This window comes from Pogonomyrmex barbatus, unplaced genomic scaffold (assembly GCF_055798465.1).
Source record: "Pogonomyrmex barbatus isolate J1 unplaced genomic scaffold, ASM5579846v1 scaffold6, whole genome shotgun sequence".
In the NCBI taxonomy this organism is placed as follows: Eukaryota; Metazoa; Arthropoda; class Insecta; order Hymenoptera; family Formicidae; genus Pogonomyrmex; species Pogonomyrmex barbatus.
In genome coordinates, this window is record NW_028297160.1 from 7,241,177 (window position 1) to 7,265,654 (window position 24,478).

At 33.2% G+C, this 24,478-nt stretch overlaps 1 protein-coding gene and 1 long non-coding RNA gene across 7 annotated transcripts in view; one reads left to right on the forward strand and one right to left on the reverse strand.

Moving 5' to 3' along the window:
- The window catches only part of Ca-beta (Calcium channel protein beta subunit), an 89,625-nt gene that overhangs the window by 34,968 nt on the left and 30,179 nt on the right, over window positions 1–24,478 (reverse strand). For 3 of the 6 annotated variants that reach the window (XM_089082473.1, XM_089082472.1, XM_089082476.1), the window contains exon 3: window positions 15,390–15,479. The exons of the other annotated variants lie outside the window; for them this stretch is intronic. In XM_089082473.1, coding sequence (XP_088938599.1) covers window positions 15,390–15,479 — 90 coding nt within the window. The remainder of the gene's footprint in view (window positions 1–15,389; window positions 15,480–24,478) is intronic. 6 annotated transcript variants of the gene reach the window in all.
- LOC148935134 (uncharacterized) lies at window positions 4,213–9,946 on the forward strand. The gene is made up of 2 exons (XR_016140645.1): window positions 4,213–7,978; window positions 9,457–9,946. It is a non-coding gene; the product is annotated as an uncharacterized LOC148935134 (long non-coding RNA).

Sequence of the window (24,478 nt, forward strand, 5' to 3'; positions counted from 1 at the left end):
TGTGCACGCTCTTAGAAATAAGCATGTTGTGCATTTTACAGCCGCGCTCTCTCACGAGTAACACGATTCGTACGCCAGGCACATGTCTCTAATGATGCAATGATTTCGCAGATTCGAGAAAATATACGTTGTTTAAACATGCAGGAATAATTGTAATTTTATGCACAGTTTTTTCACATTAATTATCATAAAAATGTAGAAGTAAAAAATAATACTTAATTTTTACGTTGAAGAAAATAATTTAAATAAATTTTTTTGTCAGTTTGCCTTTTTTCTAATATAGACAAAATAAAAAAAATCTACTTACAATTGTAATACCATGCACTTTGAATTTAAATATTGTTAAAATATGGCTAAAGAGTGAGAATTAAGAATTGAAGCGCGTTTTCCATGCCACATTTACATATGTGCCTAGCCCCCCCTAGCCCCGCTAAGCTACCCACTAATACATGGATTTCGTTTGCGAGCGTACTACAGCTACATACGAGTATACGCATAGTAGGATACCGTCTAGCTTTCTCTTTTTATAGCTCTCTAAGCATCGACTCCGCCTTCATGCGAGCTTCACACAAAAGCAAACTCGTGAACTGCTGCACGAATACATTGCCTGTGCGCGTGGGTGCACACGCATTAATGTTGACGCACACATAAATGCCTAGAAGGTATATTCTCTGTTAGGATATTTGGAGGTATGGGCTTCTAAGAGATTTGCCTGAATGTACCACATCGATTGTATCTAAAAATACATCAGGTAAAAAATTGTTTCTTAAGCAAGAGTTATTTCGTTATTCCCTTCGATTCATATGGATTAAAACATATACAAAAAATAATGGACTGCTATTTTCGTGTTAATTAGTATTGTTATATGCAGTTTATGAAATGGAACTTTTGTTAAAATTAATAATTAAAATTTTATTTAAATATTTATAATTATAACTTGATAATATTCCATAAATCTTTATTTCGTATTTAAAAGAAAAAGAATTTTTTTCACATCTCATTAACTTAAATTCAAATTTTAATTGCTGTCGAACTTCTTCTTCGGAACCCGGAACATTCAAATTGTAGTTTTTCTATAGTTCTTCTTCGAAATGGAACCAGCTGATAAACAGCAACTTCAAACTGGTCCTAACAGTATGATAAAGCAACATTCTCCGGCAGAGTTTCAATGCCTACTTAATCAAATTTTGTTATTTTTAAATGTAACTCCCTTCAGTTTTGAAACTTGAGACGAAATAATTTGGAATACTGTATGTGTAAAAAAATATATTGAAGATCGTATATGCTGATCATCTCTATATAACGTATATCAGAGCGAAAATGCCATTATATATGGAGTATTGCATTAAAGAACGAAATGGTTGATAATGGCAACGTTCGCGCCGTTTCCTTTCAATTTCTTGGCATCCGCAAAATGACGCGCCAATATGTCGGATAATAACGTTATTATCGGCACGGTAAAGCTAAAAGCGATTTACGCAAGAAATCGCTTCAGAAGAATCCTTGGGTACTCGAAATTTGTTCGATATCCATTACTGCAAGTGGTGCGAGTACTTGGACACGCGCGCAGTACAAATTACTTCAGCAATCGCTCCGGGTGTTTATAGTCATTGGCACGTAAGTGCCATACACGTGCCCGATCCGCTACGCGTACGTGTAAGCACATGTATGTACATGATAAATGCGTACATGTACGTGCGGCAGTTGCCGTTAGTACTCGCAAGTTGCGCAAGCAAAAACTGTAATGCCTTTTAGTTTTCCTCTCCACCACCTAGACGTTTCACCTCGCAATATTCTTTATCAGAATTAGAAATTGCCTTCACCGTTAGAAAGTCCAATAAAATATTACGTATTTGTTGTTCCACATTGCATCATTCATAAGCTTCATTTATGTTACATAGAAATCTGTACTATTAGCCAAAAAGTTATATCAAATTTTACTAGATATCAGTAAGCTATTTTGTGGTGGAAGAATAGAAGTCAAATGAATGATATTAGTGCTGATAACACTGCTTGCGAGTATTATGATAACGATGCTTATATTATCTATCTTTCCTTTTGACGTGTATGCTTTGTGCGAATAAAGATTACTTCACATTTTCTCGGAATATATGCAATGCAAGTTCAAGAACGCAAAGTTCAAGTGCATGATAAGAAATATTTATCAAAGATAAGTCCATGTATTCATATTTTTATTGAAACTATAATTATACAATTATTTAAATCTTATTCTGCATTTCTTCTGCATTTTTTATAATATAATGGTCATTAGTTAGTATATTACATTTTTTTCATTATTACAAATGAAGTATTAGATAATTAGTCAAAATCTTTTTGTTTATATTATAATTCTTACTATGAGCACAAATTTATTTTTAAAAATTTTGATTATTTTGTTGCATCATCTGCGCAATGTCATTTTCTTCATTTTATTGATCGTAAATTTATTTGTGTAAACATCTACAACGTGCGCAAATATACGAATCAATCTTTAATAATAATTTAATCGAATGTCGCGTCCGCCTCTTGCGCACAAACGAACCTTGTTTGTCTGGTTGTTGTCATTATGCGCAACCTAATTACCGGCCAATGATTTCATGGAACGCCATTCGAAATCCAATTGACGAAATACCCGTGCGATTGGCGATTCACCGACGAATTAAATGCCCGCGTTGCCGATCGTCAAGCATTTACATATTTAATGCCAAGGACTTGTTGTGAATTATACCCGAAATGTGGGCAACGCCTACGGGTACACGTTTTATATATTTTCTTATAAAATTTAATTCACCAAGTGTACTTAAACAGATGGACCTAACAATATCTCTCTGAAAGCTCCGTTAAAAGTTGGCACTCTGCAATTTAAGATTGAATGTCCAATCTTGTTCATTATAATATATATGTGTATGTAAAGATAATTTAATAATTAATAATAAATTTTAATATTTTAATTACAAAAAATATACAGGCTTTATTATAAGAGACATAATTGTTTTCTTATAAGTTACAAGTTTGCAAAGTACTGAAGTCACTGAAATTGAATGAGAAATATGTCTCAATGACCTGAGATTTCTCGTATATCATCGCAGAAATATGTACACGCAATGGCACTAGTAGTAATGACGCTGGCAAAGTCATTCTATCGTCAGGCATGACGGGGCGTTTTATCAATTCTATTTACAAATTGACGAGCGCGTCAATCGATCTGTCTGACAATGCGGCTCACAGTCTATCGTTTGTCAATGGGAGTTGTCCCGGTACCACGAATCTCGACAACTTCATCGGGTAAAACGTGCAAAATCCGGTTACATTTATTTTTGGCCATCACTCATTGCCACTCGTTACGCGACAAGTCTGCCCGGATAATCAAAAACTGAAGTTCTAATAGGAATTTTGCTTTTATACGCTTCTATTTTCCTTGAAACATCTGCAAATAAAGCGATTTTAAATTCGTAAAAGAATCTGTCATTTATACTCTAGATACATATTGTGTATAATACACGATTAAAGATTTTTATGAATATTTTTTTAGACAAATTATGTTAGCACTGTATACAAAAAATGTTTTAATTCTTTGTTCTTTTCCAAATTTAAAATAAATCATTATTTTTCTAATAAATAATGTAATTAAAGAATGTTTAAGAGGATATTTTACGCTTGTGCTTTTTTAGAAGAAAAATTTTTATGTCATCGCAACAAGCAAAAATTTTATATAAATTATATTACGATTATTAATATTACGATGTATGTATATGTAAGATCGTTGCAAGTATCTTGGAGATTGTAATATATTTATATTCTAAATATGTTTTAAATTTTTTAATATTTATTATAGAGTTAATAATAATTATATGTGTGGTCTTCTTATATAAATATTGTAAGTAGCATTTTATTGTTCTCACGAATAAAAAAGCATCTATTAAAATGCATTATTTGTGGTGCGTTTAATACACTGTAACATATATATATTAATAACACGAAATTACATTATACTTTACTGGTTACTCATGTTGAGCAAGCTTACTGAATCACTTGGAAACATAAAGCTGTATTAGGCTGCGTCATGAAGGTAACGTCGACGCGACGATGGGTCGCCCACGCGCGATGTAACATCGGAGCGGATAATAAATCCGTTAAATTGTGCACAGATGATGCGGAGCATGTGTAAGTGCGTCGGGGATTAGATACGCGGCAACCAGTACAGGTATTTAATGGTCGCTTTGGAGAAAGCTTTAACTAGACTCAGCGTCGTTCTAGTCGGTAGCACGACGTTTCATCCCATCGAAATTACCGTAAATTACCCGTTATGTGCATTTAGATTTGTAAACGAGCGTTGCTCTCCCATGCTTGAACATGAGAAAGTGCTGCGAGGAGAAACTGCGTGTCATTCGCTCGTTTGCGAATTAATACAGCAAGAGAAAGAATAAATGATTGCATCGGGAAAGAGTTTTTTTTTTGCAGGAATTTTTAATAAAGAGCTATTGCTGTTCCTAAAAAGGAAGCTTATTCTTACCTTAATATATAATTCAAAAATTTTAATTAATATCTTTTAATAATTTTTCTTGATTAAACATCATTAGAATATATTCAATTGTTATCATAATCGATAATTAAATTAATATATTTTAATGACGATTAAAATTTCTATGATTGCAAAAGACGTAGCATCATAATAATGACATTCCGTTACAGATTATGATTTTTACATTATCTTGTTCGCAAGGTTGCGTGCTAAAGCTCACATTATGCGCGTCGTTTCTCGCACGAGTGTTTCCGTGTAAAATATTTTTACAGCAGGCCCTGATGTGTATATGTGTGTTTTGTGTCTTGCATGTATGAGTCAGAGTGAGAAACGTAGCGGATAACGAAGAAAAGGTACGTCGCTTAAAGAGTCCAGTCATCTCCTGAGAGCTGACCTTGATCTTGAGAGAGTGAGTGGTGAGGTGCACTGTGAGGGTCAGAAGTAAAGACGGTAGTTAAGGCGCGTTTCGCCACCTCGAGATTTTCAACGCCCAAATGAATTCAATGAATCAAATGAGCGACAAATCAATAAATTAATAATAATTCATATAATATACTTTAATCTATAATATACTTTAATTTTATATATATATATATATATATATAAATCTGAAAAATATTGTTTTCCGTTTTCTAATTTCAAACAAAAATAATATAATTAAAAATAATAAAATATTTCTGAAAAAGCGTTATGATGTTATTTTGAAATAATTTTGATATCATCACGACTTCTTATTTTATTTGAGTATATAATCGTAATAAAATATTTTTCTTATTTAAAAAAAAAATTAATTATTCTTTATTCTCACGGAGACTTTTTCTCCTTCTTTCATAGCGTAAATCATAGCTTTTAATCTTATTATTGTTTTATACAATCACTAGCTATATCTAGCTGTTTCTAATTTAATCTCTTGGGCACACGTAAGTCCGGTCCCAACTTGATCGGGTTTACGATTCTTCATATTAACCAGTTTTTCGAAACACATCCGAAAAAGCAAAAATCTCCTCCATAAAACAATATATGATTTATACACATAATAACGGTATGACATTATTAATGCAACGTTATTATTATTAATATTTTATGATTCAAACATGATATAATATAATAAATGAAATAAATAATGCACGTAATAAAATAATTTAATAATACGGCAAATTTAATTATTTGTTACATAATTATCTAATATGTCAATTTTGCATTTTTAAAATTTGTTAAAAATCTAAAATAGATATAAAACAGATACCGCACTCATTATTGGTATTAACTTCCTTCTTATAAATTTAATTTTTATCGAAACAATTTGTTGAAGTCGCGAGCGCGACTTAATTCAGGTGTAGTCGTAGAGAGTCGTAGAGAGACAGAGGAGATGTCCGTGGGCCTTTTTGGCGGTGTTGCGGGGGCCCGAATGGCGGGCCGTTGGGCCTGCAGTGTCGGTGCACACCGGCCTTAGCGCAGACGTAGCGTTTTCGCTCGCTCGCGGTACGCCGCGGTATAATGGCAACGTGTTTTCGTCTAATGTACTTTTTGTGATGTCCTTGATGGAGGAGTCTGCGAATGCAGAACTACAGGGCAGGCCCGGTGGGGCCCGTCTGTGCGCGCGGTGCCGCGGGGCACAGGAGGGAGAATCTCAAGAGGGCGAGAGGTAAAGAGAGAGGTACGACAAGAGGGCCCGGCAGCACCTCAACCCACCTCAACTTCGGGCCTAGTCAAGGTCAGTGTGGCAGGACCATCCGTTCCCCTCTTCTTCCTTCTCCTCGTCACCTCGTCTGGTTTCTTTTCTTCCTATTTGCGCGTTCAATTCTCTCTGTCTCTCTTTTTCTCACCCGTTTGGCTTCTACCATCCCTACCCCCCTTCGACGGGGTCCGTACCGCATTATCGCGTCATACCGTGCTAGGACCCACGCCCTTTCCCGTGCCGTCGCAAATGCTTTTTTTATATTTTTTTTCTTGCACGAACCATCTTACGATCCTGCGAAATCCCAATTAGTGAAGATACCCGTGTGATAGAACGTCGGCGAATAGCGTAGCGGGTTATCGTCGGACACGTGATAATTCGTACTGATTGAATCACAAGAAGTACGATTGACTGATATAATAGGTATAATAGCTGCGAAAGTTTCGAGCGAAAGGTCGCGCGAAAATTCATTTACTATGGTATCGCCACTTGATATCAAGTTTAACTAATTGTCATTATTTAATTTTGTAAATTTTTATACACTACATTACATATGTATACTTTGCAGCTGAGAAGGTTGAATTTTTCTCGTGAATATTTGCCAACCACTAAAATTGACATAATTAAGATGTATTATTAAATGTCAATTAAATAACACCAACTAAACGAGTTTAGTGTAGTATTACAGAAAAAACTCTCTCAATTAATTCAAGAAACATTCTTCAACGCAACAAAAATTATCTAAACCTGACGACATTTGAGCAAAGTCAAATCTGAATATCATGTGCAGACTCTGGTTGAAAACTCAAATCCTTTGGAGTTAATCCGGGCGTTCGATCCGGCATACATTGAGGGCCAAATAGCTGCCTCGAGTATATCAGGCAAAATAAAAAGAAGGACCTATTTATCTTGACGCCCGCGATCGTAAAGAAAGGCCTTTCGAGGATACTCACGGGGGATATCTGATTCATCAGCTTCATTCATCAACGTCGACCGCTTCTGTTTCTTTCATTTCTTTGAAACTGTACACGGTTTCTCTAGTGCATGAGCAACGTGCGGAAGCACTGGCGTTGTTAGGTGAGTCGGGCGGATAGAGCACTTCGGTGATGATGAGACCAGTCGAGAGTTCATTTTCAACTAAACTTTTGTTAACACGGCCTGCGCAGCGCGAAGAAGCGTTACGATTCAAATCGACGAAAAATCAGCAATTATTCAGAGAATATTATTTCATATTTTATCAGATGTATCTAACAATATGCTATGAAAAAAAATAATATCATTTATGAAATTCTTAGAAAAAGAAGAAAAATAAAAAATTAAGAAAGAAAAAGAAGAAAAATAATGAATTAAAGTGTGTATAAAAATTTGTCATTTTTGTATGAAACTTGTTGTTACCTTTTTTTAAATAAAAAATTAATCAATTTCTTTGAGCGGTAATTATCATAGATATTGCTATATTCAAATAAGAAAAAAAGCGTCGACTTGCTCAAAGAACTAACAAGTCTTTAATTGTAACTACAATCTCTTGAGATTGCTTATTCATGTTGTTCTATTTTCCTCCAATTTACAAACGCCAAAGTTGCATTTGATAATGCTGCATTTGTACTGTAGATGCATCTCGGAATGTCTGGCGATAATGATCAACGTTGAAGTGGGGTGGGTGTTGACGGAGAGACGGCTCTACGAAGGAAGGATGCGGGGAGAACGAAAAGATAGATAGAGAAACAGAGAAAAAGAAGGAGGGAGAAGGAGCGAAGGTGGTAATTCGAGGCCCGGAGGTGAGTGAGCAAGGTATGCTAGTACTAAATGAGATTGGTTCGCTCTGACCATGCAGGACAACTTTTCGGTCCTACTCAGCCCGTCTAAGTCCTTTCCTCATCCTCGATGAGACCCACTCCACAGCATCTCCCTACCATCGCAGCCGGCCTCGGCGGTGTCGAAGTTCCATTACCGGCGACGCCCGATCCGAGCTTCCCGCCATTTTAAGAAATTCGGCAATTTACATTTATTCTGTCCGGGTGGAGATTTTTATGTTCGCTGCGCGCCGCGAATAATCGTTACCGTTACAAGAAACGATCGTAAAGATTCGCGCTTTCAGACAAGTGTAATGTGTATCGCGATGTAACAAACGACTTGAAAATGCTCGAGAGACAATTCGCCAATTTAATTATCGTTGAGAATTTATCTGAGTTACACACAAGTAAAGATGGCCTGCCATTAAAAGTAAGGCCGGCTAATTAATTGTTTTATTTATCATAATTTAAAAATTTCTTTTGTTTTTGTGTGATTGTAACATTTAAAGATGTATTTAATTTTATAAAAGAAACTGTTGTCTATAGAAGAAAAAATTCGATAACCATGCTACTTTTATTAACTATGTATTTTTAATATGTGGTATGTTATAGTTTGCTAACCCATCTTACAAAGTGTATGACACACAGACATAATCTTTCCCACTTCATGGTTTCAAATATATTGGTGCCGAACTTGTTGCACCGCTTCCAATGGCATCAGGTTACTGAGTTCTCTTTCTTTCCTCAAGAAGTTCTGGTTCTAAATGCGCCAAATGTATTCTTTGTTCGGTTGGAATGTAGAAATCATGTAACTGACCAGTCACATTTTTGCTCGATTGAATAAAAATATTTGAAATGTCACATAAAATATAATTTTTACCTTATAAAGCTATAAATATCGGTTTTTATGTGTTTTAATAGAAAGTTTTTGCAATATAGTTTTAAAAAAGTTACCATACTAATAAATATTATAAAAATATGCCTAATTATCTAGTATAACAATTCTTTAATTAAAAATTATTTATAATAAATTGATTATATTACTAATATTTAAGTAAACAACGGATTATTATTTTATATCGTGTTGTTTTAAAAATTGAAAAACCTCTTGACACACTATTACTATTCGTTGAAAAATTATAAAAGAAGCTCCGCGTTCTGACAGGGATCGCAAGATCCGCAGTGCCCGCTCCTTCGGGACGTATCTAATTGCCCGCAATTCCCGTCTTCCGGGTACGACGTACGTGAGCCCGCATTAATTGCCCTCGGGCGACGCGCATCTGCGTTCGTAGTTGCGACGTGCGTGATACGTCGACTTCAAAGTTGTCACGACTATATGTACCAAGAAGAACGGTGCAACGATTTCAATTGTCCGCAATATGGCCGCCGGCTTAGCTTCTTGACTAGGCCTCATAGTCGTTATCCTTGAGAACGCGCCGTGCATCTCCTTCGTTTTGTTTCAGCGTACGCGGATGGAGCGGGCGGAAAGCCGACGAGTGAGAGAGCGCGGAAGGAGAGACGGGTTAGTAGAAGGAAAAGAGGGACGAAGGTAGTCGAGGAACCACGCCACAATGAGGACCCGAATGTTGCAAAACCGCCTATGTGTTTGTGACGATACCGACTGACTTCTACAAGAAATGATAATTGCTGGTATCCCCATCCCACGTGCCACACAGTTCATGCTGGTCTATCTATTCCCTCTTTCGTCCTATCAGCTTCTTCTGTCCGTAAGATTGGTACTGCGAGAGCTACCCCTTTTCGCAGGAGCCACTAGTTATTAGAGCGAGAAGAGATCCGATAATATCCTTGAAAATAGTATCCCTCTGTGCCCGTTCAACGAGCGTCGAATTCTCTCAGAAATATAGACCGGTATTTCATTTTGAGACGTTTCCAAGTATGATTACTAATTTTGTTTCTCTCGTTGTTTACCCGGCTCAGTATTCAAACGAGAGTTGCGTGAAGATGGGTAAGCATTAAGAAAAGGTGGTGGTTGAGGTGGAAGAGAAATGGATACGAATGATTTATTACACTTAAATCGCCATTGGTAACGCGAAAATAATGGATGATAGTTTTTTTTTTTTTTTTTTTAACAAAATTCGAAGAACTCAATTCTTATTTCTTCTTTTTTTTCTACTAAACAGAATATCATTTTCTTAGCAGAGTATTAATATATTTGCAGAATTATTATTGATTAGAAAGTTCATTCCAGAAATATTACAAAATTAGATCATTGCGTAGCTATTCGGCTGCAGCAATTCGACTTCGAAGTAGTGTTCACTCTAAATTGAACGGTGTTTTTATAAAGCTGGGACCTAATTGCGGAACGGCGGTAAATTTTTTGACGAACCGCTCCCATGAAAAATCACTCGTCAGATATACAATACTGGCCTCTGTAGGGCCAGTCATCGTGAATCAACCGCCAAGAACCATATGTTTCTGACCGACTGCGCTATGGAGTCATTGAGAAAACGGTTGTAATGAGAGACCACCCAATGAGTACTTTGCGCTGATCGGCAAATCAACGGAAATTCGAGTCAAAAACCCCTCATTATGCGCTTCATTATTTTGCAGGTGCAATCTACTCGCGCATAATCGTGTCGTATTTTTTCTCCTTTAGTATTCAGACACGCACTGTTTGCACATCATGTATCCTTAAAATTACTTTGACGTGTGAATTCTGAATATATAATTTATAATTAACACACAAAATATATCACTTGTACACTAATAAATAATTGAATATTTGTTTTATTCTCTAACATTCTTTACATACAAAATTAAAAAAAATATTTTGCTTCCATCATTTTTTATTTATGGTAAATTTTAAATTAATCTCAATCAAAATCATAAAATTATATTGTATAAAAATACAATTACAAAAAAGAACAGTATATCAATTATTTTTATATGGGATAAAATAATATAATTTTTGATACAAGCGATCACGCTACAACGTATCGTTGATCATAAGATAGACTTGCGCTGGTATTTCTCTACCTGACTTGAACTAAGAAGAGAAGTATTATGGCCGCAGTAAAGCATTAAAACAGCCGAATAGTTCTAGAGGCCTCACGGCCTCTGCTCGGTAAGTGGACATTAGCGCCCGCATTGTGAAACGGACCACATCGTCCTTAACTGATGGGAGCCCTGAACAAAGGAAATATAGTTTACATTGCGTAGTCCTGAATATTACATACACAATAAGCAAAAATAATTTCTTTAATTATAATAGAGATATTTATATATTTTACGTCATTAATACATAGACATTAATATTTAGCATTATAATAATAATAATATGTTTTATGGAATTAAATTAATGTCATAATATTTATATTTTAGGAAGTAAAATTAATAAACATATAATAAGAAAAATTAAAAAGATAAGCAGATAGCTAATTATTAAAACTATATCTTATTTGTATGGATTACTGATTATTCAGTACACCCTATATACTTTGGTGCCTATGCCTCCGCGTATACGTATAGAACCTACGTTTTACGCTTCGTGGATATTTTCGGGCCTTCTTAGCCCGTTGCTCGACTCAATTTATAGTGGGGAGATTACCAACGCTATTGGTTACTGAGATTGCGTTACCGCGTCTCTGATGGGTAAAGGCATGAGAGGAATTTATTCTGGGTTCATCGAAGAAACGGTGATCCTCGAAGAACTTGCGAGATTGGTTTGCGCTAAAGTGCAGCATTCCACTACAAGTACAACAAAACAATTTAGTCTTAGTGGCAACTCACTCGAATAAATTTCGGCATTACCCGCGCTATTCTCGAAATTTAGTTAGGTGACAACGCAAGTTAAATATAAAATCTCATTTGTTCTCAAACATCCTCTAAAATTAGAGCGAGATCTCCTAATCAAAGATGCATATGAGATACTTATTTATATTTAAAATAATTAAATTCTGCTTTTGAAATCTTGACGTATTATTTTAAAAACTCCAAAGACTGATCGTTCTTCAAATAATAGTAATCCTATAATCGCGTGAAGGAAAATATTAAGTAATCACTAGATTTAAGTTTGAGGGTGAACCAAAATAGATTTTTCTTTTTTTATAAATATATAAAATATTTTTTTAAAAATCCTCTTTAAAAAATTGATTTATTTAAAAAAACAATATACTTCCGTTCTCTCTCTCTCTCTCTTTCTCTCTCTCTCTCTCAGAAAATAATTCTCCTAACTGAATAATTTCTGGATGTCTTCGGCTTTCTCACGCTGGTCCTGCGCGAGGGAGGTACGTTGTCGAGTGCGAGACTTGCACATTCACAGATCAAACAAGTGTAAAGAGGCAGCCAGAGAAAGATTCGCTGCACATTCACGCCGCCACGCATCCTGTCGCCCCTCGTCAAACACCATCGGGTTCGACGCGCGCGGACGGGAGATACTTATCTCGAATCAAAGATGCAAAATCTCGGCTCGAGAGCCGAGAAAGGCCTTCGCTCAGGTAAGATACATTATTTTGAAAGAATTTTGAGATTTATGAGAATACGATCATTCAAATCCTTAAATTGTTAGAACCAAAGACCAATGACTTTCCCGAAGATCATTGACCGATTTCTTGATGTGATAGTTCATTCGCACATTTGCATCAAAAGAAAAATTACTTCTTTCTCAAATGGTTATGCATCCGAACAAAAGAAATAAAGAAAAGAGAAACAGATATATTGAAAAAGAGAAGGAGACTCTGACAAGGAATTTGAAGTTAAGTTAAAGATGTAATTAAATATTAAAAGTTTAAGAAGACACAAGAATATATAAAAAAAGGATTAGAGAGAACAAGAGATTAACTTCAGTAATGTGATATCAGCAAGATGTGCGATATATGCAATAAATCTAAAATCATTGAAAGAAAAATAGAAGTTGTAATAGAATAAAAAAAATAATTTCAATTTTGTTTTACTACAAATCTTTGTTTCTTACTTAAAAGAGAGACATGGACATAATAGCACATAAAATTTATCGCTATCTTTAGTACAATATATTCAAATGCAATCCAATATTTTACGTATCGTTTATCATATGTCAAAGATTCGGCTAAGGATGGTATTCTACTCAGAAAAAAAATATTGATTGATAATTCGGCAACAAGCATATGTTGCGCGTGTAGACGCGTCAACCAGTCACGAAAGTACAACGCAGTCGCACATGCGTTACCTACGGCCCCACTAAAAAACAGGTTCCAAAAGAACCTGACCAAAAGTAAGTGACTATTAACGGTGGAATAGCTTTATAAAAATTTATCATCCCCAGTCTTAATAGTTCGTTCGAAGGACGGAGTATCTCGGTCGACGATGCCGATAATAAAATACCAATGAACGAAGTGAAAGAGGTTCCCCCCTTCCTTTGCTAGCGCGGGCTCTCTCTGCGCTTATAGGCCCGTAAAGAAGCGGCACACACGTCTCGATTTTACACGCTAATCCCTCCTACGTACGCGCATTGGTACCTGTCAAAAAATGGCGTTGGGGTGTAGGAATATCTTGTGAGATGGAGATGGGCGATCTCTAACAGAAGTTAACCACAACGCAGCAGGGCTGCGAGTGGCCAGTTTCAATGGACAATGGTGTAGGACCAATGTCAGACTTTCAAAAGTCAATTGGTACTTAGAAAATATTCCAGAATTAAATATTCCAGAATATAATAAAACTTCCGATATTTGTTGCGAATGAACAAATGTTATCTCAACTATCAAAACTTGCGCTCTTGTAAAATCAATCAATTATATTCCAAAAATGTTAATCTTTACTTTGTTTTACTTAGTTACTACCTTTACATCATTTTAGAGTATCAGTATTTCTTTCAATATTTTCTTTTTCTTTTCTAAATATTATTATTTGTAAATTCACTAATTGACATAAATTTTTAATTACAATAAATGTGAATTATTATCATTTCTAAAATATGAACCTCGCTATATTTATTTATAAATATAATCATTAATATTAATATTAATATTAATATTAATCATTAATTTTAGTTAAATTCTCACAGCTATCATCTTTGACTTTTGTAATAATGCTTTTTAAGTAATTTCAGTAAATAATTATAAATATTATTGCAAGAAAAATACGTTAAAGAACTTATGTATTTGGAAACATTCAAAAAAAACCTTTAATATAATTCAAGATATAATCGTCTACGCCAGTGAGAAGCGCAGGTCAGTATTACTGTAAGGATTTCGATGAGGACAAAGAGATCCTTTCCTTCCCCATCCTTTTTCTTACTTCAAGAACCTCCCTCTTCTGCCATACCTTGGCAGACCCGTCATTGCATTAATATAAGCGTGGCCGCGTCGCACCACCAAACAACGCAATGGCGAGCTGCAGCTGTCGGCTGCTCGCCCTTCACGTAGCTAATGCTTCTCCAAACACATCATGCGCGGTACTTCGAGACACCACCGAAAACATACGACATTCTAGTATGGTATAGAGAAAATAAATTTTAAAATTAAACTAATATAAATATCTTTTTTTATTTCATCTGATTTTCTTCAAATATTACTATTATTTACATTGACTACTTCTCTAAAAATATTTGATTTATTACAGCATTGTATTTATATAAGTTGATAAAAATTTTGAACTTTAAACATAGAAGACAACTTTGTACATATAATTTATATATAAACCATTAAATGTTAGATATTTGTATAATTATGTATCAAGTTTAGGCAAAATGTTATTTTTACAATAATGTTGCATTTATTTATTTGTTTACTCTTCTTTTTATCAAAGGAGAACAGTAAATCTAATTGTTCAATATACTAGACTTAATCTGAATATTATCTATGTTATCAGTTCAATTTATATTTTACTTTGATAAAAAATATTTAATATTGCAATAAATATCTAAAGCAGCTTTTTTTCATGTATGTTACAGAGGTTCGTTAACGCTATTGTCGTGACTCATGTTTGTGGCGATTCTTTTCTTCCCGCCGAATTAAGGCGATGCCAATGCTCTTTGCGGTGGGCCGAGCGTTTATTTGTGTATTTTTTATTCAGTGTGCATAGTTCTCGACTTCGAAGTGCATTCCATCGAATGCAATGAATTTCGCCATTAAATACACTAAAAGCGAGTTAAACCAGTCATTTATTAACTGTGTGCGATGATACAAATTTTTTTACTTATTAGTGAAGTGTAAAATTGATGTATGCAGTAAGAATGAAAGAGTCATCTACGGCTGCAAAATCGTGCAGTGATACAGTTTTTTTTTTTTTTTTTTTTATTAAAAACATATGTGACGATTTATAGAAGTGCGAATAAAATAGAAGCGAATTCGAATCTCGATCAACGCAGTGTTGTGCAGTTGCACGTGATTGATATGTGGATATTTGATATTTTGAAGCTTCAAGTTGTATCGAGCAGCATCACGATTAATTTACTTACAACGATCGCCGATCTTGTAGGTACGCACAGATTCACTAACTGCAGATCGTTGCGACTCTCATGCAGCGTGACTCTTCCGTTCAATTTTCCCTGAAAGGCCATCAAATTCTTAAGACGAAGAAAATTAATAAAATTAGCCGTTGTATTAAGAATTTCAGTTTATTTTTGTATATAAAGAAGTTTGTATATTTACTTTGATCTCGAATTTGTTTTAACAAAATTTAAAATTTGCGTAAAATCACAAAAATAGAATAAATTCTATTAAATATTAAATAATTAAATATTTTATATTGTGTATATAAATATATATATATCTAAAATGTTTTTTTTAAATTAGATTTATCAGAAGCATTTGAAATAAAGTTAGATTTTATATTTATTTATAGCATTAATTTTTTTAATAATATTTTTTATTATATTTTATATACTTGGTGTATATTTTTTATTTTTGTAAGTTTTGTTATTTTTTATGCATAAGTATTTGCAGAATATACCCTATGTAATATGATTAATCATGAAGATATAATTCCTATTCTTAGTAGTTATTAATGTCGTTTTTGCTAGTATATTTATAAATATAAAAATAAATTCTATAAGATAAATTTTTAATAATTATTTAGTATAGGAAAATTTGATTCAATAATTTTGATATGTTGTCAAGATCATGGTATCATAAATATATGTTTAATTACATCATTTAAACTTTACATATTATTCATATATTTATTAGATATTTAAATAAATATATTTAAATATCTAGATAAGAAGAAGCTTTATTCTTATCATCTGAAAAATTTTATTTTTAAATCAAACCAATCATTAAATCAAACAAATCAATAATTTTTATTTTAAATTAAAAATAGGTTTAGATTAGAAGTTATAACTATAATTATAACTTTTTTAGAATGAGAAAAAAAGAAGATCTTCTCTTTTTTCATTATTATGATGAAAATAATATATTTCCAAAGTTTGGCTATTTATTTCTGAAAATAGCTTCAGAGCAACAAGACTTATTTAATTACAATGCAATTTTTGAGAAATATTTTAAATCTATCTGCATTACAATTTATTTTTTATAAATATAACTGTTTATTATTTAAATAATTTACTTACACATAAGCAAATCCTAATTATAAAGTTAGAAATTCTACTAATTTGTATAGCAATTCTTTGTAGACTAAATTTAAACAGCCGATATGAAACGGATACCATCATTATAAAAGAGAAAAAGATAAGAAGAAAAAAGGAAGCGAAAATAAAAACAATAAGATCGAAAGGCAAGGGAAGGTACTTGCAGACTGTCGAATAGTCGGTACTAATGATCTAACCACGTGGGGTGCATCAACGCCGGTCGGCATTGTAACCTGGCTAAGTGAAAATACGCGTAGATCCTTCGAAGATACAAGCCCTGACCGCCAGTTCTCTCTTCATGTAGTCTAACTATATAAGAGAAACAATAAAAGCATCAACTCGCAGACATAATCCCGCAGGTTCTATCATCATACACCATCTCCTATATATATATATATATATATATATACACGCACCAGCGCACATACCAGCACTATCTATTCATTGTACAAAATATGTAGATTCAAATATAATGAAAAATAATTTTTAGAAAACTCTTCAATTTATATGATTTCCAGATTTATATATTTGAAGTTATTTACTGTAGAATATTTTATAAAATAAGAATAAACATAATTATTTCCAACAAATGCGATCCATTTTTATTCTTCGGAGTTTGCTCTATAGATGCACGCATATAGACACATACAAAGCCATAAACACACACACACACACACACACACACACACACACACACACACACACACACGCGCGCGCGCGCGCGCGAGCACCACACGCACACACACGCGCACACACGCACACACACGCACACACACGCACGCACGCACGCACGCACGCACGCACGCACGCACACGCACACGCACACGCCCACACACATTCTATTATCAACATCGGCTATAAAAATTATTAAATACATTGATCACGATATAACCAGAAAAGCAATCATTTCTTTCATTAGGGCGGAAACTAAGGTGAAAAATAAGAATATCTCTATTATCTTCAATAATAAAAATTTTCATTTTTCATGTTTTCACTCTAAAAAAAATCACATAATGAATAACCTAGAGTTCAAATTATTAACATGGCAGATAATCACGTAGATCGGCACGTGGAGATCAAAGGTACCGACACAAAGTGCCTACTGATTGTACTATGCTACAACAGGAAGTAGATAGCAGCTACGATTGCTATCTTCAAAATAATATTTTGCCGGAAATCGAAAATAGGAAAAATGTGGAAACACAATAATTTATAACATTTATTGACAAATACACACACACACACACACACACACACACACACACACACACACACCACACACACACACACACACACACACACACACACACACGAGCGTGCACGTGTTTAGTACTTTTAAAATTGTGCTTTCTCTAAAAAAATTATGAAAATGTAAAACTACCGGAAATCCGTTTCCGAAAAAATCATAAAATAATATAAATGTGTATATATTTTGATTTTTTACTGTTTAAATTTCATAAATTTAAGTCGAAATTAGTTTAGAAAAAGGTCTGAAAGAGATATTGACCGGATAGTATCTTTGTCTGCGGGGTACTAGACATTTTTTCAAAAAGCCGGAATTTCCTTTTCAAAAATCCGAAAAAGTGGTAACCATGATCACATCGCTTGTAATATGTTACTAGACTGTGTTCGAAAGTATTGGCTGTGTTCACACTGAAAATAGTATAGTAAGTGTCATATACATTATAGATTTTTAGTGACGGTAAAATTTTGGAACACAATCATAGTGTTTCTGCTGACGTTGCATAAAACTTTTTGTTCAATTGTATGTCGATGAATCGAAGCACAGGTTCGGTTTATTATGCCAATGATAATTGCCGATGTAATCGAAATCGCATAATTTCTAATCGGTCGAAGTGAGTTGTGTATAGTGTGTCGTGTGTAATATTTTTTAATTTAATTTAATTTGAAGTACAATTGTTAATAACATCGATAATAAATAAATAATGGAAACAAGTGGATGCGGCACAAAAGTAGAACGCGGAAGAAGCAAGTACAAAAGGAGAGTATCAGCACGAGTATCACGTCAAAGCTGTGTGGCAATAATGGATCGTTTTCTCCCTCCGTTTTTCCTTAATCTCCCTTTCTGGAAAGTTGCAACATGTGGTTACCGGCGAGGCACCCTTCTGCAACTGTCGGATTCCTGGTTCACGCTGATTTATTTATGTATCGACACTGCGACTAGGCGCAATGCAAAAATATTTAACAATAATTTACTTAACATTAATTTGTTAATGTTATGATGGATTAACGCTAATCGTTTTTCGGAATGTTAATTCAGTTAATTACGGCATGACGACGAGTGCGTGATATAATACACGTGTCTTATTTCAAATGTCTCCGCCAGATGTACACATGCGGTTGAATTTTACGTCAAAATAAGCGCGATACAATGATAAATTTAAGAGATGATTGGTAGAAAAAGAGAGAGAGAGAGAGAGAGAGAGAGAGAGACAGAGAGAGAGAGAGAGAGAGAGAAGATAAAAAAAGAGAAAAAGAAAGGACAAGTCGCAACGAGCACAAATGCATGTACGTGATGCACACTTCTATCCGTAGATTATCGTGATCAGATCGCATACTCTTTCGAGAAAACAGGATCATGCAAGCCGCAAAGTAAAATTTTAGTTATGACAATGGTTATACAAAAGTGAAACGTGACCATGAAAAGGATGTAGTATATTGAAACGAGGCAGCAGTACATGACATGACGTATCATTTGTATGAAATTTCTTCCTTTAGAATATTCCACGTTTCTTTCATGAAACATATATTTATGTCATTTTAAAATATACATTTAATAGAAAAAAATTGGGTTTATACAATATAATATTGTAAAATATCATAATTTTTAACAAAGAAATTACATATAAATATTAAATATTAAGATTAAAAGTTAAATATCTTGGACAAATATTACAATAAATGATAAGTCATAAATTTAAAAATATCTCATAGTCAAGTTCTTAGAACACTGATTAAGGATATATAATACCTATTTTTATTTATAATAAAAATATTATAAAAAATTTACAGATTATTCTAAATCACATTTAAAAATAATACAAATAATTTGGCAATAGTTTAGAATCTGGACCAAAAACTATTTAAATATGAAGTAGAAATGAAGTAGAATGTTTAATACAAATGTAATTAAGAAATAATGACAAAGATCTCAATTCTTTTGTATAAGTATTTTAAGTATTCAAAATGATTTATGTAAAGTTTTATTGCCATGCAGAGATTAGTTATTCTGTAAATAAAAATTAAATTAATTATTTTTTTTATTAAGAATACAAACGATGGTGGTACAAATAAAATTAAATTTTTATTTATAGAATGATTAATTTCTGTATCACAATAGAACCTTACATAAATATTTTTCAATACTTAAAATACTTAAAATACTTATATTAAAAAATTGAGATCATTATCATTATTTCTTAATTACATTTTTATTAGAGCACATTTCACTTATTTATTTAAATAATTTTTGAACTAAGTTTTAACCGCCGTTACATTATTTTCTATTATTTTTAAATGCGACTTAAAATTATAAATTTTTCATAATTTTTTTATTGTAAATGTAAAAGTAGGTGTAATACATTCTTAAGTATATCTCCTTAGATTTCTTGATTTACTGCATTTCTTCTCTAAAATAGAACCACAGGATAATGTAGATCAATAAAATAGCAATAAAACCGTAGTCACATCATGGATAAGGGTGTCAAAGTCTCAAAAGTCTTGGCCCACTAACTGCGTACAAAGAAGAAGCACGTACATGTGCATTCACATACATGTTTTTTCTTTGTATACAATTCCCTTTATATTTGATCTTCGGTGAGCTGAAGCCTTATTCTGACATCCTTAACTACGGGTTATAGGTTGAGTTGAAGTTATGGTTGAAGATTAATAAGTAACCAATCAGAGCGAAGCAGTTCAGCAATTCATGTTTAGTAGTTTCTTATATTCCATGACTATAATTCTAGTCGCACCTGAATCTGCAACCTGATCAAATTCTAAATTCCAACAACGTTTTGCAAACGTCATAAGACCGTAAATCCTATTGAACATCTATTATTGAATGTCTATTGAAATGCATTTGGTACGAAAAATCGTAAATTTTTTTCTGTAGTACTTCTATTTATCTATGTTTTCTAATTCTTGAGAAGTAAATTTCCTTAAGGTTTCTGTCATAAAAGAAATATTCTAGTGAAATCTGAAATTTCTGAGAAGGACAATTTCGATTTCCAGAACACTTACTTTTAATATTTTATAAAATAAATTTTTGAATATAGTTATGTAATTATCATAGAAAAAAATTATTATATCAAAATATATACCTTTAGTTGTATATAATGAAAGAATATATAAATTGAAACTAAAATATATTGTTTATGTAAGGGAGATATTATATTAATATATAATTTGCTAAGGTATTTAATTGCAAAGTATAGATATATTTTACTGTGTTAAATCTAAAAGTGAAACAAGTTCCACCCGATAAATACCAACGGTAACATTTACCACACATGGCAACATGGAGATAACGCAAAATCGCGCTTGGTGTGTCATGTCAGTAACGACGAAAGTCGTTTCTCCACGCTCAAACACGTGTACTTAATTTAATTGACCCATAATTACATTTATCGATAAGACTCGCCCCAGATGCCTCGGGTGTTTTTCCATGCATTCATGCAACCAATTAAACGAAGCTACTGAATAAAACTATATCTTTAGTTAGAGCTTTAGAAATTCCAAGAGAGCATAATGTAATTATATTGTTATTAGAAATTCTAAATTAAGAAAAAGAATTCTAAAACAAAATATATAAAATATTATTACAAATTCATTTTACTCTTCTCTTTTTTTTTTTGAATTTATTGAAGAGCGTGCGACTTTTTGACATTATTCCACTGAATGTATTCACGTTGTAAAATCTAGCTCATAAAAATGCAAAATTAAAATGCGCAAAACAATCTGTTTGACGTAATCTCGCGATATATACGCAATAATTTTATAGCAGCCAGCACCGTGATTTTGAACGTGGCTAAGAAAAATTTTAAACAACGGTGATTTGTCGTGAGATGAGAAAAGACGAGAAGATGAGAAATGATTAAACGAGCGACGCGATGAACCGATGCGAGAGAGGCATTTAGTCGCATTAGCGCCGCAATGAAATCGCCACTCGCGCCATAGACCGTTGTCACAATCAATTGCGATCGGCGCAACGGTCCAATGCGCTCGCGCCCGCGCCGTCCTTAATTACAATCGCAAATGAGACGGGGAACGGATAATTGCTGCGCATGTCGCAAGTCGTTACAATGTTGTCCTGCGGGTGTCCCCTGCACCCCCTCGCTAACACGATTCTACAGGTAAAGAATATCACGTGTATGCCAGCCAACTGGAAAGTGCATTCCGACGGAGACTCATTGGGCCACGCGATGACGATTTAATTGAGTCCGACGGCATAATTAATTAACACATCAGTCTCTATATGGACATATTCGAGCAATACAAGCATTACATGTAAATTTCATTTATCGTGAGAGATGTAAAAATGTAATGTAAAAGTTAACTAGTGCACGTATAGGAGAAAGAAGATTCAAATTACTACATTAACATTTTTACGTGAGTAACGATTTGATAATACAGATTTTAGAGAGTTCTATTATAATAGTTGTTTGTCAAGTTATATATGTAATTAAATACATTTGCATGTTAATATACAATGAGATATATAAATTGCATATAGCGAAACTTAAACCTGCATCTGATATGATTTTATTATTCAATCAGTTGCACACAGTAGATATTTTTGTGATACGAATAATGCTGAGAATATTTCCTTGTAGTTTTTGTATGGAACAAGAACCGTTGACATTTACCGTGATATTCCGGTAACTTTCCGGTAAACTTCTATCTTAAGAAAACATCTGTACGTTTTATATTAAGAAATTCAGACTCTTCTCTCAGCAGTATGTTATTAATAACTCCCTATGTGTACGTGATAATGGAAAATATAGAAAATCACTTAATAAATATAGTAATATCTTGCCCGTGATATTGTTAAGAAATAAAAATAATATTGATGATCTCTATATAGAATGCGAATACTCAGGGTAAATTCAATACATCACCATCAACTTCCGCTTATAATGGCTACAAAATGCGTCACGTGCAAAATTGAGTGCAAACGTGATTGATTTTTTTATTGTCGCATTTTATTATCATTTGTGCTACGATCGCTAACACGGAAAGTGCATTCCCACGGCTACAGCCCATCGATCAGTGCGTCTCCATGCAACGGACATTTCGCGGTGCTGACTTCCGCGCTTGACTAGCATCTATATTTAGACATTTACCACAGTGGAGAAATTTCACTCGTAGGCCGTTATAAAATAATACAACGTAATTAGATACGCATTCGCACAGGAGTTTCACTCGCAACGTTGCGTCCCGATATTCGTGCACTATTGCCCTCGATATTCGCTCCGGAATATCTCGTCCCACTAAACCTTCAGTTCTCATTATATCGTCGTTATTATTATCGTTATTATTTATTTAGATACGACCAGATTAGATGAAATTTCACGTCGTCGCGCATACAATTTCTAATTAATTTCTACTGCTTTGTGCTTTAGAATGCTGACGCTCGATCGATTTCGTTATAATAGATTTCTGTTTCTACCGCTTTTCTTCACTATACAGCTGCATTTAACATCTATCAACATTTCTATATAATGACATATGCTATATTGCGCTATCGCCTATACATATTTGCAAAATTCTTGAAATATATTTATAAACTTTATGTATATACAGATATAATAAATTTATTACTATACATGTAAACACGCATAAATTCCATAGTTCAAATAAATTTCATTACAATGTCAATGTACGTGGTAAACAACAAATTGCTCATCGACATGTTAACAAATCTCCTTTCCTCATGATGGAGTTGCTTTTTCATACAACATATATATTTATATCTTTGCCTATTTATAGAAGTTTCTCTTGTTAGACTGCTATAAATCATTTCTTTTATATATTTTTTCATAGATATTACTTATTTTGCATAAAAAGTCAATTGTGTATTGATTTATTCTTGTCAATGGGCAATGCGTAGATAATATAATATCTTTTACCAAATCTTTTTGTAATTAATCTATAAAATTCAACTTACATAAATAATGTACTCAATATAAAAGTGTGAAATGTCAAAATTCATTTATTTATATGACAATGTATTACAAAATTTTGCATATTGTATGACAAGCATATGATCATTTTATACAAAACATAATTCACACATATTTATACTTTATTTTTTATATTAATGGATACGCACAAATATATATATTTGTTATATAGAATATTGTTATATAGAATATTGTAACTTCAATCAAAAATCAGTTATTATTATTCAGCATTTTATTCTTTTTATCATCTATGCGATTAACTTCAAAAAATTATCGAAAAAATTTGTTTTAATTTTAAATAAATTATTATTACTAAATATATAACATTACACTTCCTTAATTACACATGACATATGAACTTTAGTAACAAAGTGTGACGAGACTTTTTATACGTATGTACATTTTTTTGTCTAATAATTTCAAGATCACATCATTTATACATATCACATATTTATTACATAATACATCTTTCGAAAGCTTGGAAAAAATCTATACTGTTAGCATGAAGATATACAAAAATAATTCAATATATTATATAACATACTTGGCATCTTACCAATCGTAAATTGTAAAGAGTTATGCGCACATGTACGGTCTATCAAAAGCGATCCAAGAGTCCACGATTTCCGGGAATAACAGAAGACTAAGGTCTGGTCTCCTCAACCACTTTGAAACAAGGTTTTCGGGGAGAGGAACTGAAACTAGAGTAAGGGAAACGAAGATAGAGAAGAAAAGAGAACGAAAAAGGACGAGCTT